This window comes from Cylas formicarius, unplaced genomic scaffold (genome assembly GCF_029955315.1).
Source record: "Cylas formicarius isolate icCylForm1 unplaced genomic scaffold, icCylForm1.1 PGA_scaffold_9__14_contigs__length_23061073, whole genome shotgun sequence".
In the NCBI taxonomy this organism is placed as follows: Eukaryota; Metazoa; Arthropoda; class Insecta; order Coleoptera; family Brentidae; genus Cylas; species Cylas formicarius.
Window position 1 is genome coordinate 4,738,123 of NW_026844365.1, and position 15,619 is coordinate 4,753,741.

The 15,619-nt window shown below is 35.6% G+C and overlaps 2 protein-coding genes across 8 annotated transcripts in view; one reads left to right on the forward strand and one right to left on the reverse strand.

Moving 5' to 3' along the window:
* LOC132706918 (mitochondrial DNA helicase) lies at nucleotides 1-5,863 on the forward strand. 4 transcript variants are annotated; one of them, XM_060678508.1, is made up of 7 exons: nucleotides 1-346; nucleotides 408-625; nucleotides 678-1,250; nucleotides 2,285-2,434; nucleotides 3,730-3,918; nucleotides 3,971-4,291; nucleotides 4,350-5,863. In XM_060678508.1, exons 1-7 carry the CDS (start codon nucleotides 85-87, stop codon nucleotides 4,503-4,505), a joined length of 1,869 nt encoding a protein of 622 aa, XP_060534491.1. In that variant the 5' UTR covers nucleotides 1-84; the 3' UTR covers nucleotides 4,506-5,863. The 4 variants fall into 4 exon arrangements, with proteins under 4 accessions (XP_060534491.1, XP_060534494.1, XP_060534492.1 ...); XM_060678509.1 differs by having other exon boundaries at nucleotides 211-346; nucleotides 394-625; XM_060678511.1 differs by lacking the exon at nucleotides 408-625 and having other exon boundaries at nucleotides 4-66.
* Nucleotides 5,724-15,619, reverse strand: part of LOC132706919 (phosphatidylserine lipase ABHD16A) — a 22,693-nt gene continuing 12,797 nt past the window's right edge. For all 4 annotated transcript variants that reach the window (XM_060678515.1, XM_060678512.1, XM_060678514.1 and 1 more), the window contains exons 6-11: nucleotides 15,325-15,578; nucleotides 15,105-15,269; nucleotides 10,995-11,179; nucleotides 9,824-9,957; nucleotides 7,143-7,288; nucleotides 5,724-5,862 (exon numbers count right to left, since the gene is read on the reverse strand). In XM_060678515.1, the coding sequence (XP_060534498.1) occupies nucleotides 5,752-5,862; nucleotides 7,143-7,288; nucleotides 9,824-9,957; nucleotides 10,995-11,179; nucleotides 15,105-15,269; nucleotides 15,325-15,578 (995 nt within the window). In that variant the 3' untranslated portion in view covers nucleotides 5,724-5,751. The remainder of the gene's footprint in view (nucleotides 5,863-7,142; nucleotides 7,289-9,823; nucleotides 9,958-10,994; nucleotides 11,180-15,104; nucleotides 15,270-15,324; nucleotides 15,579-15,619) is intronic.

The window sequence follows — 15,619 nt, forward strand, 5'->3', positions numbered from 1 at the left end:
TGTTGCACGTTTTAGGTTAAAACAAATTAACCTCGCTTTTACATCGTCTTTACTTTAAAATTTTTAGTATGTTTTTCCCTTTTTATGAATTATATTATGTACTTAGTGAATTGCCTTAAAACGAAGTTATCAAGAAGCGCGAAACAAATTTTAAATGTCCATAAAAGAAAATACAACGATGTAAGGTTTGAACATATTCCGGAGGTTTCAACTGCCATTATAAAAAAAACTCTTAATGTTAATAAAATGCCATTCGAAGAGGGATTTACATGCTTTATAACTAAATGTATTGGTTGTACAGAAGAGGTTTCAAAAGACGCTAGGTTGTATATAAATAAGACCACAGGTACTAGTACTCTAGTGTCTAGTGTCTAATTTTATACTGTTATGTAGCAAAATTACTTTAGGGATGTATATGTGCAGCTCTTGCACTAAGTGTGGGCAGTGGAACCAGTTGGAAGCTCGACTTTCACTTAAAAAATCAAAACATAAAGTTACCATTAAAGATGAGAATGACCTAATTAAAATTACTAAATTGTTGGACCAAGTGAAGCAAAATACCATGGAAATAAAGAACTTAAGAGAGGAGGAATTTTCAAATCTTTTAAGTCAGTTTAGTCTTCCAGTAGGTTTAATGTGACTTAGATGTCTTATATTACCTATATTTTATTTTTTAGGTTCTTTCTCAATTGGTCTTGGAATGCCTGGATGTTAGGATAAACAAAGATGGCACAATTATGTATTTTCCGCTGGAAAATGTGAAGTCTCAGACCATCGGATATAGAACCCTCCATTGTTCGACCAAAGATGAAGAAATTTTGCCGGACATTTATTGCGGTGGCATTTTAACTGCCAAAGTTGGTCGAAGCAAAGATACAGCGGTGCTAGTTCCAACCATTTCTGATTTTTTAACTCTCTTAAAATCAAAAATTAACGTAAACATAGTGTGTTCCCCGCATGGTGTTAATTTTTTGTCCCAGTATTTCTTGCCAAGTTTCGAACGGTTTAAGAAACTGGTGTTGTGGTTTGGTAGTGATACCAAGTCCTGGGATTCCGCGAGACATTTTTCCAAAAAACTCGGCGAGAAGAGGTGTTTTTTGGTTAAGCCTAACGAACTGCTTCCACATTTAAACGAAAACCGAGACTTTAAATCTGTGATAAACGGTGCATACGCGGTTTGGCACAAGTCTATAACAACTTTTGCGTCTTTGAGGAGTGGAGTGCTTTCAGATCTGCAAAACATTGATAAGGTAATTGTCTAATTTTTTTTTATTAAAGAAAGATTTTTGTAAAATTTAAACTGATTAGTTGTAATATTGTGCGCAGCTCTAACCGCCCAATATTTAAAAAATAAATATATTCAATTCAATCAACAACAAAAAATTACAATTACGAAATAGCAATATTTCGTAATATACCGGTTGCCGCAGTAAGGGTGTCCTAGAAATTTTAAATATAAATTAAGTGAATTGGCCAAAACAAAATGCTGGAAATTATTTTCGATTTTCATTTATAATAATAATTTTTTGACAGAAATAATTTATATTTTTGGAAGAAAAGTACTCATTTCAATAACGTGTTACAATGTAATGGAAATATAAGTGATAATTCTAAATATTTAAAAATAGCTAAGGATGTCTAAGAATGGAGAAATATCTAATGCATTGGCAACACGCTACAATAACCTAATTAATAATTTTTAGAAGAAACTTAAATTGCTCGAAAATAAAAATAAGGTGGTTTCAAATATGGAAACACTAAGTACTTACATTGTGTAGGGCGTTTAAGGGTAAAAGCGATTTCCCCGCATTTTTTTCTCGGGTGAAATAATCCTCAAATTTTAAAATAAGGCTTGCCCTTTATCACTAAATCGTTGGGGCCATTTTGAAACAATTTAATTGTCCGCCAAATTTAAAAATGTTGACCTTGACGCTGCTTTTGACGCGAGTTTCAAAACTGACAAACAAAATTCCTGGGTCAATTTACGACATCCAGTAATGCACTATGACGTAACCCCACAATTGCTCTGACCTCGTTGCCATCATGGGGACACCAGTAAATCCTTACACCAAGTTACCTTTAGTTTAAAATTAAAAGTATAATATTAAATGTCTAAAATTTATGCCGAAATAAAAAATGCAATAATAAAGGATAAATGTTAAATTTTTGCTAGCTACATCTTTTTAAGGGTTATAAGAGGTTAGGAGCTGTACAAATTTGAAATTTTTTAGAAATTAAAAAAAAAATACGTGACACAAATATTTTGAGGAATGTACTTTTTGAGGTTCAAGGTACCAAGTGGAAACGATTTCCGACATTAAACAAGGTGCTGCTAGGGCACAGAAGAGGAGAATTGACCGTGTTCACTGGACCAACCGGCAGCGGAAAAACAACTTTTATTAGCGAATATTCTTTGGATCTCGCCATGCAAGGTGTAAGTTTGATCGTTAATTTCATATATGTGGTGAGTGTCAAAATCGTGATACTCAACAAGCAAAAGTTTAATTTATTGTTTTGACTTTTGGGGGCAATTTTCGAAACAACCTGCCGGTGGCATGCAGACTAAATATTAAGTTACGTCTATTTAGGTTTTTATAAAACGGCATTAGTACTAATACCAATACATACAGTCCCGATTGTCCGAAATAATATGGACCAAAGGATACATACATCATAGGATCGACTTAAAAGGCAATTATGAAATACTATTTACAAAACTTATGGATTCCTCCTGCTTCGCTTGACGTTTCACCAACGATCCTGATGGCTTCTTCGGAACTTAGCCGAAACTGCCGCGCATTTTACTTAGCACCTGCTTATATATTGTTTGAGGGGGGCGGAGTTAAAAGAGGGGCGTGAACATTGTCTCCAACGACTGATTCCGATATTGGTGAAACGTAGCGGTTAAAATTGTTGGGTTGCAAAATTTTCGGTATAAAATTTATGTCCGGTTTCGTGTTTTGTGTTCACGTTTGTCACTCTTTGATATGTGGTCAGTGACGTTTTGAATGTATGGAAGGACAACAGTGGCAAGAGTAGGCTTGCTTTCGGACTCATTGTCTTTGGACGGTTGTGGTGAACATTTAATGTGTGCAATGTGGCAATTATTACGTAGAATAGCAGTTGTAAGGTGTTTTAATACTGCATTAAGACAATTTGACAGATCTGTAAACAAGAAGGTTGATAACCGACGATATTTGGGAATTATCCAATGTTAGGTCTAATTTTCTATTGATAATATCTAAGAATGGGAGATTATAATTAGTTTTTAATTCAACAGTAAAACGTACATTAGGGTGTATAGTATTATCAACGTACCGTCCGTTTCCATAATTTTGGTTTTACATGGAAGATGTGTGAATTTTATAGTCGAGTTGTGTAACGAATATGATCCCCGCGCCGTAGCAACCTGTACTGTCACGCGTCAGGAACCTTAACATGCGGGTAGCTTCACTCATAGCGCTCAGGTCTCACTTGATAACGGCTAGTGATACTTTCCAGCCGAAACTTATAAAAAACGTTTTTAGCAATTGACTAGAATCAGCTCTTTAGCGGAACAAGATACAGGATGTCCTATTTAAAATAATAGACCCTTGGTGATAAGGAGATCTCCTATGAGACGCCCTGTAATAATACTATAGATTGTACGTCGTACAATTTTTTGTAATTTTTTTTTTGCGTTAAAGTAACACCAGATATTTTCTAGATCAACTCAAGTTAGATTTTTAGGTGAACACTTTGTGGGGTAGTTTCGAAATTACAAACGAGAGGTTGGCGCGGACCATGTTGCAGCAGATGGCCGAATTGCCGTTGATAGAGAACATGCACTTGTTCGATGAATTGGCGGATAAGTTTCAAAAGTTGCCCATATATTTCATGACGTTTCACGGGCAACAATCAATCAAAGTGGTTATGGAGGTAAATTTCTCCGGTTGGAAGTGACCACGAAGAAACCGCGCGGTCATTTTAGGCCGTCGAACATGCCGCTTACATATACGACATAGGTCACGTGGTGATAGATAACCTGCAATTTATGATCGGAGTGGCTGATGAAACCAGACATCTTGACAGGTTTTGGAAACAGGATGCGATCATAGCTGCGTTCCGAACGTTCGCTACTAGAAAAAATTGCCATGTTACTTTAGTCATACATCCCAGGAAGGAAAAGGACAGCGAGGAGTTGACCACGGGCTCGATTTTTGGGGGAGCCAAAGCGTCTCAGGAAGCTGATAATGTGTTAATTATACAAGACAAAAGGTTGTCGTCGATCAAGGGCAAAAAATATCTACAAGTAACGGGCCATCTATCAGTCCAAATGTTTACCAAATTACTAAATACGTGTGTTGCAGATCGCCAAGAATCGATATAGCGGCGACTTGGGAGTGATGGCTTTGGATTTTGACAAGAAGGGTTTAAGTTATGCTCAAAAAAAGCTTAAGGAAAAGAAAAGTGTTCGAAATGAACCGCCGGATAAAGACGGCTCGTCAAAGAATGCAGAAATTTAAATGCATGAATTGTACATTATTTACGATTTTTTAGAAGAAATATATTTTGCATTTTTAATCGGTTTTAATATTAAATTAAATTGCCAAATCCGAGTGATAACGACGACACACCCATACGAAGGTAGTGGTTAATTTTGTATCATGATTATATGATTTTAAAAAATACAGTTCAACAACTTTCTGATTTGACCTCGTATATTCTTCTTAGCAAAAACTTATTCAAAGAACATTTATTTTCTGAAATGGAAGTTCCGGATCCAGCCATCCTGTGGTTCACAGAAAAATTGCGAAAACCGCCTCTTTGTATATATATATATCTCCTTTTTAGTCTAGTTAATGAGTTTTAAATGACGTTAATTAAACATAGATCATTAAAAATTTCAAAAGTTATAAACAGTTAAATATGGTAAAAAGTAGTGTTAAGTTTTTTGCTTAAAGTTCCGATTTTAGAGTGTATAAAGTAGATTAACTCTACAAAATTATGGTATAACCTAGACACAAAAAACTGATTCCCCGTTGAATTTTTTTTGTAACTTTCCAATAAAGTGGACCATTGTCACTTAACAATTTTTTCCGGTACTTCCTTTATCGCTGAAACTTTTCTTTTTAAATAATTACAAATTTTTTCTCTAACCAAAAATTAACTTTAATGAAACATTCCAACGGGAATCAGTTTTTTGATAGGTTTATGTTATACCATAATATATTTAGATTTTTTGATCTACTTAATTTTTTTACTAATTATTTTTCAAAATCCAAAAAAATATTAGTTTACAAAATATAAGCAAAAAACTAAACACTACTTTTTACCATCTTTAATTGTTTACAATTTTTAAAATTTTAAAAGTTTTTTCGTACAATGATCTAGACATAATTCCCAATCAAATGAGCTATATCACATAATTTTAGTAATAGTAAGTTCAATTGACGTCATTTATAACTCGGTAAATAGACCATTTTAATGATTATTTTAATAACTATATTAATAAAGACATTCCTATTAGTTTCGGAAAAATCGAATTTATTAATTAACTTATGATTTCTTCTTTTGTTTCCAAATCTTCGGGCATTATTTTTACAAACTATCGATAACTAAATTAACGCAACAACCTACACTGTTACCCTTAGTTCAAAGTATAAAATACTTTTTTTTAATCGTTTAAATTCGAATAGGAATTTTAAACAGCAATACTAAAACCTAAGCATATTTTCAATTTTATTAACATATTTGCTACGATTTTCTGCATTACGTGAAAACGAAGTCTCCTTCTATGTTAAGCTCCCATGGCGGATGGAACATCTCCCCCGGCAAGCTTATGCAGTGGGTTGCCTTAAAATCTTTAAGGTGTTTGCTTGCCTGGAAGATTAAATTATTAATGATGTAATTTTAATTACAGTGCCACCTCAAAAATCCGGGTCTCCGTTAAACCGGATTCTTCAATAATCCGGTTAGGAGGTTAGCAATTTTGTTAGTGAGCTCCACCGTTGCATCATTAGTACTCAACCCTTGAGTGAAAAATAATTTTTGCTACATCCCGCTTTATATTTAGGCGACAGGCGTTTTTGAACTGATAGGGTTCAAATATCATTTTTATTATATGATATGACTGGAGTTAAAAAAGCCATTTTTTCTCTTATGTTGGTAAAATATTCATTAAAGACATGTCACCCCATTAATTTAATAATTACTGTTGAAAACGTCTGTTACAGCAAATAAGTGGGCTAAATTGGTGTAACTAAGAAAGTGATTTAAGGAAGAAAATCCCAATATTTCCATAAGAAAATATCGAAAGCCTGAAAGGAGAGTCCATTGATTAAAAAAATACATGTCATATTTAAAATTAACAACATTAACGCCCAGGCATCGAGAAAAAGGGGTTGAGTTTTGCCATACAACGTCGGAAAAAATTAACGGAAATGATGCTTATTTTCAAGGACGTCAAATTGTAAATGTGTGTAATTTTAAGCAACAGGGCAATAGCTCCTCATTTCTTCGACGTCACTTTAAACGGTAATGGTTATCCAAATGAGAAAACTATATGGATGAGCTTGCATTGGAACAACTTCATTCAACAAGATGGCGCCCGCGAAAAATGAAAAAATGGCCAGCCAACAGTCCTGACCTGACGTCGATGGATGCATTTTTATGGGGAACTCTAAAAGACCGTGTAAACGCAAATACGATCGATAACAGAAAGCATCTAGAAAACCTAATTAGAAGAGAAGTTCAAATTGTGAATAAAGAATATTCCCACAATCTATCATTGCCGCTATAGAAAGATTACGCATCATCAAATGTAGTGAAAAAAATTGGGGACCAGTTAGACAATTCCATTTTTATAACTAATTATCTACACATTGTATTATACCTGCCTAAATTATAAGTTTTAGAATATTTTTTAATCTCTGTCTATAACAACTTTTATATCTAAATTTTTTTCAAATTTTTTACGGGTTATGAGATAAGGTATCATTCTATATTAAAAATTTTCATTGTTATTTTTTTCCTATTCATTATCATTTAAAATATTTAGGTTGGAAGGGTTCATTTAAGTGGTTAAAAATACTTCAAATGTAACCAAATGGCAAAATTCAAGTTTCAAGATTTTATTAGCTTTTTTATAGCTGATAACTTACCAAAAACAAAGCCATTTGTGACCTGTCTCTCTCGGCAAAGTCTTCGCCAATCTTCATCGGAAATGACGTTGAATATTCCGAAATGTACGATTGCAGCAGAGAAACGCACATGTTTTCATCCACATTGTATTTCCGTAATATTTGCTCTACAACAAGTAACCATCTCGATTGGATTTCCGTCAAAAGGGGCACAAAGATTTCAATTTCAATATTACAATTTGAATTAAAGTACTTAGTAGATAGTAGAATTGCTGGGCTAAATGAAGAAGTCAACTTTTTAGTAAAATGTGAGTTAAAAGGACTTGAAAAAGGCTCAGAAGCTTTTCTGATGCAGACCGCCAGGCTATCTTAACTGATTTTTAGGAACTAGGTCCTTTTTTAAATTCCACCATGGACCTGGACAAGTGCCAAAGAAACGAATCTGAAAACTTTTCCTTCTTATAACGTTAAGTATTAGTCTGAACAAAATCAAGCCTCAGTCAATATTCAAAATCTGAAAATCCTTGAGCAAGGTTCTTTTCTTAACATATATCTTGAAAAGTGCAAAGAAAGGAATGTATTAAATCTACTTAAAGAAAGCATTTATAGGTACACCTTCAATAAAGACGTCAAGCAATGCTAAGGTGCAAAAAGATCTTTATTTACGCGAAGGTAGTGTTGATGTCATTTACAAGCAAACTGTAAATGACATTTAAAAAAAAAGTGGGTGAAAATTAAACAGTAATTAAAAATAGGATAGGCTTCAAAATCCTAAAAAATATTTCACAAGTTTTTATAGGCAATTCCACTAATTAAAATTAGAAACACTAAATTCCAAAACTAAAATACTGTCTGATAACTTATGACGATGTTGAACGAAGCGCTGCTTAGTGATAATAATCAAATTTTGGTTTATATATAGATGATATATAGAGTGCAAATAGGATTTCGAGTTAATTGAGAAATCGAAGAAAAACCGGCATTATGTATATATCCTCGACGGACAAAAATTCTTGCTCGGATGAACAATGAAAACTTTGTTCCCATTGCACAGACTACCGAAATAGTTATTTATTTTATTAAATCTTACACAACAACCACATATTTAGCCTTTTCTTCTTACTTAGTTAAGATTGGGAATACAACGTATAATCGACCTCTAAAATACATTTGAGAAAAAAACCTATGTCTTTAAATATAGATGAAGACATGTCTGTAAAAGCACTTAATACCTGTTAGATACTTTAAAAGGTATTTGACGTTGATTTTTTGGAAAACGTTAGTTTGACGCCTATATCCCTTTACTTTTAACCGCCTCAATTATTCTGTATTTATAGAGCCTTAAGCCGATGGGTGAGCAAAAATGGACAATCAAAGTAGACAAAAATTAATAAGTTTGATATAAACGGAGTTATTAATCCAGTCAAATTACACAAAGAAATAAATAAGGTAAAAAAATATCGTATACTTAAATTGAACTGAGGTGGCTTTTACTTGATGAAAATCCATTTATCAAAATAAATAAGAACTAAAAGTTCAGATTTTTACGAAATTATATATTATGACATGACAATTGTTTCGACAACACCTTATCTTTATCAAATGTAATATTTACAAACTACCTGCTACTATATATACCGAAAAATTACCATAAAACCTTAATTAATGTCGTTTTTCGCTACATATAGTAGCAGGTAGTTTGTAAATATTACATTTGATAAAGACACGGTGTTGTCGAAACAATTGTCATGTCATAATATATAATTTCGTGAAAATCTGAACTTTTAGTTCTTATTTATTTCGTATACTTAAATCGAAGATCGTAAAAATATCTGCAAAAATGGTTCTCATACTTTTATTTATCGGAATCAGAACTCTCAACATAACGCGATTCATTTTAAAATAATTAAAGTTATTTTTTCAAAGAAACCTGCACAGGCTACTGTAATACTTTTTATAAAACTTCTGGATTCCTACTGCGTCGGTTTTTGTTGACTCAAACAGAGCTTGACTGAAACTGGCTCGCATTTTACTCTTGTACCTCTTTATAGACTGTTGGAGGGGGTGGGGTAAAGGAGGGGCGTGGACGTTGTCTCGGATGACTGATTCCAATACAGGTGAACCTGAGTCGTGGGTAAGATTGTTTGGTTGCTTAAATATTTCTATGGATTCTTTCTTAGAAATCTATATATAAACGGGTACACAATAGAATGCGCGCCTGTTTCAGTTAACCTCTGAAGAAGCCAAAACAGCTGGCGAAACGTCAGTTAGATTTATCAACAACACTCGCAGGAGACTTGTAAATAGTATAATTGGAATCTTTAAAAAAGTTTTTCTAGGGTTATAATTTTTGTTAATATTTTTGTAAATTATAATTATGGTTGATGGATTTTCTTTGCAGAAAGAGAAAAATAAATTTGTTGTTTCGCTTTTAAAATAGGATTCGCATTATAATTCTTTGTAAAAAACTGGGTTTTTAAATTCAATTCAATTATGCTCTAGACCATTTCAGAAATACAGCAATTTTTACTTATATTAAGTGTCTGATTGTTTGTATACGTGAGATATGAGTAGGTATAATGAAGATTGTAGTTCTTTTTGGAAAATTTTAACTTTTCACCTCGAATAACTTTTTCAGCACACTGAAAATGGACGAGAAGTTTATGTCTAATGGCATATCCAGATGTTCGAAAAACACTTACCCTGCGCAGCTCCGGTAACAGCCAAATAATCATTTAAAAGTTCGAGTTGATGTTCCTCGTATATTGCTGGATAACGATGTTTTAATATTTTTATCAACAGATGATTGCCTCGGTTTGAAGATAAATCGTTTTCTCTAAAAAAAAAAAAAGTTTTTATTTTGGAAGATTTTATTGGATTTTACTGGAAGATTATACTGGTTATCGCGGTTGCAACCTGGCGTTGCAGGAACGTAGCCCTAAATATTTGGTGTAATCTGCCTGTCATGCCACTGGATGATCAATAGATTATCCGATGTCAGATTCAGATTCAGATTTGTTTATTGGTGTCAATATACATAAGGAATTTACACAGGTCAAATGAAAAGTACTAAAATATATTAACCACACATGAAACATTTTAATGTCATAAAAGATCGTATACATAAAATTTAATTCACAAAACATAAATATTCACAATAGGAAGAAAAGTTTTTATATATTTTATTTTGCATTTCTGCGTTCAATATGTTGAAAAATTTAATAGCCAGATAGCCTGGACTACTGTGACATTGAGTTAGTCGCTGACAGACTGGAAGTGGATGGTTTCTCTGCCTGGTATTGTATTCATGAACGTCACTGTGAGTTCTATACAAATCCAACTTTTATTTTTAATTTTAATTTTTTTATAGTGCTCCCCATCTCCAGTTCTCTGAGAAACTGGAGATAGCGACGTCTTGATTTTAGTCTAGCGTCAAACCAGCATTTTTTATAATTTTCTTCTAGAACATTAATAAATTCAAGGAATTTTGAAGCCACATTCAGATTACCATCCTTTATAAAGTTCTAGCTAACATATTCTTTCTGTTAATGGTCTATATACTTTAAATCCACTGTGTATATGCCTGTCCTGTTAATAGAAAGTGCATTTCTGAACCTAAATGATCTAATTATCAGTTGTTTCAGTTCTAAAGGGATCTGTACAGAAATTTACCAAAAAACATTGTCTAAACACGAACTTAAGCTAGAAAAAAAGAATGAAAGCTAGAAGGGATATTAGAAGTTTCCGTTAAAATCACCTATTAAAAATTAAAGAAAACCTAAAAAAAAATTAAAATTGTTTGGTACATCAGAAAATATTTTTTTATGTGAGTAAAATCTCTGTACTTGAAAAAAAAACAAATGAGGGTCTTACTTTAAGCATATCACTTCATCGTCGGTTCTACGGATCAAGAGTATAGGTCCCGGATATTTTGAAAGTTGTTCGAATATGTTGAGATTCACATGTTCCCTGATTGCCAACTTAACTATGGGTTCCCACCATTTAGGCATGTGATTAATCGCCAGGGGCAAAATGTCGTCAAAAGTTGCATCTATCACCTTAAAAACAAAAACAGGCAAGTTTAAAACAGAACCGGCATCGATTTTCGAGGTTACGCAAATCTGTAAATATGTTCATGTTCAAACCTGAGCAAACGGCATCATACTAACATTAAGTTAAATTCTCTCATTCCCAGATCAGCGAAACCAACACCAAATTGACCTTTTTGCTCCCTTTAACATCTTCCCGCCTTTGGTTTTCTATACTTTCAAGGAGACTTCATTTAGTCTTTACGTTTGTTTTAGTTATTAATTTTTGGAGTATTACTATTATTATTTTTAAAGCTGTTACTGGTTTAGAAACCTTACAAAATACAAAATACAAAAAAAAACCGTACAAAAGTTAAAGTTAGGTTCAAGTAAACTAGACAAAGTCACAGACAATTACGAAAAAAAGCGATTAGATACATTACATACAAATATACAACTGTTATGGAAAATGTATTACAATTTTTTTTTCAACCATTTTATTAATAACTGTTTAATTAATTATTCCATTGAATCTCCATTTCCATTGAAATTGGAAAAGATAAAAAAAAATCCTTGACCTAACTTTGATTAGAAATTTTAACAATAATAACATAATAACAAGATCGTATTCAGAAGACAAGAATGTTGTTATTACTGGTTTAACAAATTTTAATTGAAAATTTTAACTGAAAATAATTAAAAAAAAGTTAAAAAAAAATTAATTAATAACAGCAACTGTTTTAAATAAATATGAATATTGAACAAACAGAAATTATAATACAATAACAAAAAATAAGAGTCAAGAAAATTATTTATATTAAAAAAACAAATAAATGCTGCAAATGATCGAAAAGGTATTAGTAATTTAAGTCAATTATTCGTCAATAATAATAATAATGTTGAAAATAAACCAACAACTAAATAAATTCTTGGCAACTAATTATAAACATAAACTTCAAAGTCAACATATTAATGTCAATTATTCAAATTTGTATTTTCTTAATTCATTCAAAATATAACTAAGTTATGTAAATATTCTTATATAAAGTATTCAATTAGGACAAAATTTTGTAGGACTCTGTTAAATCTCCACGTAATGGAATTTGGCCGAGTTTATTTTTTGAAGCCTGATTTCATAGAGCGAGTCTTTTAATAGTGGCCCTTCTCTGCACCCATTTTATTATAGACTCCAGCGTATTCTAGTTAAGGACGAATAGTAATTATGGCGAAAAATAGAAGACTGGTTAGAACATGTGCGTCCATTTTATGTTTGCTTTAGTTATTTACATGGAGGGCCGAAATTGGAGATGCAAATAACTTATTCCTTCCTCTATCCGGCCATACCAAAAAGCCGATTATCGGTCATACCGTTCGCCTTAAGTAATCTTTTATTCGAAAGGGAGAAATATTTTATAAAGTATTTAATTAAAACTCAATCGGGCTGGATATGGAATATTTTAATGTAACTGCAGATAGGTCTGAGGATATTTCACATTTTACTTAAATGCCAACTCTCTCAGGTGAACATTGGCAGTTCATCATAGATACGACATGTCAGAAATTTCTTTTAACAGTAAAGCCAAATAGCCCTATACATCGTAACAATAAATGACGTCATCGCGAGATATAGCGATCTCGACATGCATTTTTTTCAAATATCTCGAGCAGCATGTGCGACAGACGAAAACCGTGAATGCACAAATTGTAGCTCTGGATATGCCCTAGATATGCCTAGTGGTGAACGAGATATTGCATATTCTGAGGGAAGAACACGGGGTATATGCTCAGGCATATGCACACGACCTTATGATAATGACACAGGGGACGGACGTGAGGAGGATGCAGGGGCTCCTGAACGAGGCATTGGCAAGATTCTCACAATGGTGCCTGGACAGCAAGTTGGCTGTCAATCCTGGCAAGGTGGAGATGGTCATCTTCACTAGAAAAAGGAAGGTGGAGTGCAACCTCAACATTTCGATGGATGGGGTGCCTCTTTCTGCAAGCGGAAGTGTCAAGTACTTGGGCGTATGGTTGGACTCTAAGTTGACCTTCCAGGAACATATAAGATCAAGGACCAGGTCGGCCTTTGGAGCTCTGTGGACGTGCCGGAGAGCGGTAGGGGGCACTTGGGGCCTGAGGCCGAAGATCATGCAGTGGATTTACGGTACCATGGTGGTGCCTATACTCACGCATGGGGCAGTGGTGGTGGGACAGGACCAAAAGAGCGGAAGCAAGGCTAGTTCTTGACAAACTGCAGAGATTGGCTTGCCTCTGCATAACGGGCGCCATGAGAACGGCGCCCACGAGGGCCCTAGAGGCTCTGGAGGCGGCCAGGACAGTTGTGAGGCTGGCGAGCTGCGGGCTCTGGAGGGAGGGAACCTTCAATCGGGGTCCGTACGACATTTTAGAGGGCTGTCGCGGGGATCGCGCGATCATGGGCATGCCGAGTGACGTCATGATCCCCGAGATGACGTTCTTTGACAAATTGACCTTTTTCTTTCCATCAAGGGAAGAGTGGAGAGAGGGCAGAATCGGCTCCTGGGATGGACTTATCTGGTACACGGACGGGTCCAGAATGGGAGATCTGGCCGAAGCTGGAGCGTACTGCGAGACAACGGGATCGAGCTTGCCGGTCCCTCTAGGTCAGTACTGCACTGTGTTTCAGGCGGAAATTTTCGCTTTATTGATGGCGGTCAGAGAGATGCTTCGGCTCAACCACGGAAGCAGGAGAGTCGTCGTCTGCTCGGATATGCACTTATGGCGCTGAAGCCAGTGCGTACGCGCTCCTTGTTGATAAAGGAGTGCAAAGGGGTACCGAGAAGGGTGGCTGAGGAGAGGAAGGTCACGTTGGTCTGGGTCCCGGGTCACACCGGTATCCGAGGCAATGAGGCAGCGGACGCCTTAGCCAGAGAGGGCTCCTCGCATAGGCATAAAGGGCCAGAGCCCCGCTTGGGGATCGCCCCGTGTGTGAGGCGGGGAGCTCTCGAAGCCTGGGCGAGAGACCGGGCCGCGGGGGGCTGGAGAGTTGCTCCGGGAATGAGGCAGGCGAGGCTTATGATGGATGGGCCCGCCCTTCCTCGGGCCAGGGAGCTGCTTAGACTGACCAGAAGGGAGTGTAGAGCACTAACAGGGGCCTACACAGGACATTGCAGGCTTAGGAGGCATCTTTGCTTGCTAGGCATTGGAGATGACCCGGTGTGTAGGTGGTGCATGGAAGGGGAGGAGACCCCGTATCATCTGCTCACCGAGTGGCCTCCCTTGACATGGGAAAGATTGGGAGTCTTTGGAACGGCCCTGATCGATCCGGACTCAGTGCACGGTATTGGGCTAAAGAAGTTGCTGACCTTCTATAGGAGGGGCGGCATTCTGGACGCCCTCTAGAGCGGCCTGGGGGCACAACGGGCCCATCTGGTGGCCTATGTGCTTGGACGCACGCGAGGGCGCCCCCCTTTAATACCAATACCAATACCAATGCCATATTCATACCAAATTTAGATTTTTTTACATAACTGAAATACCCTGTATATAACACTTCCTGGTTCAACGGTGAACATTTTTCCAGAAAATATTTTCTTTCTGAAAGCCCAAATAACCCAATAAAAAATTCAACATTTTTTAAAAAATACTCAGCAATATTCTATTGCGCCCCATTTCAACAGCTTAAACGTGGGTTTGGACGTCTACCTCACCGAATCCGAAGTCGATAGCAGCAAATTTAATACAGCACGGAATATCGTGAACACTCTATATATTAGCGGTTGTAGCTGTCTCTACAGGCTATATCGCCGTTTAAAAGAGAATGACAACTTAAAAACAGTCTTTTAGCTGTGGTCAATTTTCATTTTTCAGTTTTTTGCGAAATAAAACAAAAAAGAAAAAAACTCTACTCAGTAAATTACAGAATAAAGTATTTTGCGTCTTGGGAAGAGAAAGAAGAAGCAATATAAATACGTACGACTCCCTTGGCATCGGGATAGTTCATGGCGGCCCACGAAGTTGCGTACCCCCCAATACTCCATCCAAAAAACAATATATTTTCAACCTCAAAACTCAGTTTATTTATAGCGAATTGCACCAGCACATCTATGGCGTTTTGTTCTTGAGACGGATAAGGCATGCCCTAGATAAAAATTGGACATTTCCATTTTAATCGACTTAAAGTGGCCTGAACTTACGGTACTGCCACCGAAGCCTGGATGGTTCCAACCCAACACTGAGTATCCCGCTTCAATTGGGGTGATTATGGTACCAATTTCATAGAACCCGGCATTACCCTCACTACAGATAACCAATATATTGCCATTGGAAGATATGTTCCTCTTGTCAATCAAGATACTATCGATGAAGTTGCCGTCTACTGCTTTTAACTTGAACCTTTCTGCCCGGTGTGATTCTATCAATTTAAATCTGCCTTGAAGTAAGCTTTGTTCTACAATAGAAAATAAAATTTCACACAGAAATATGAAATTG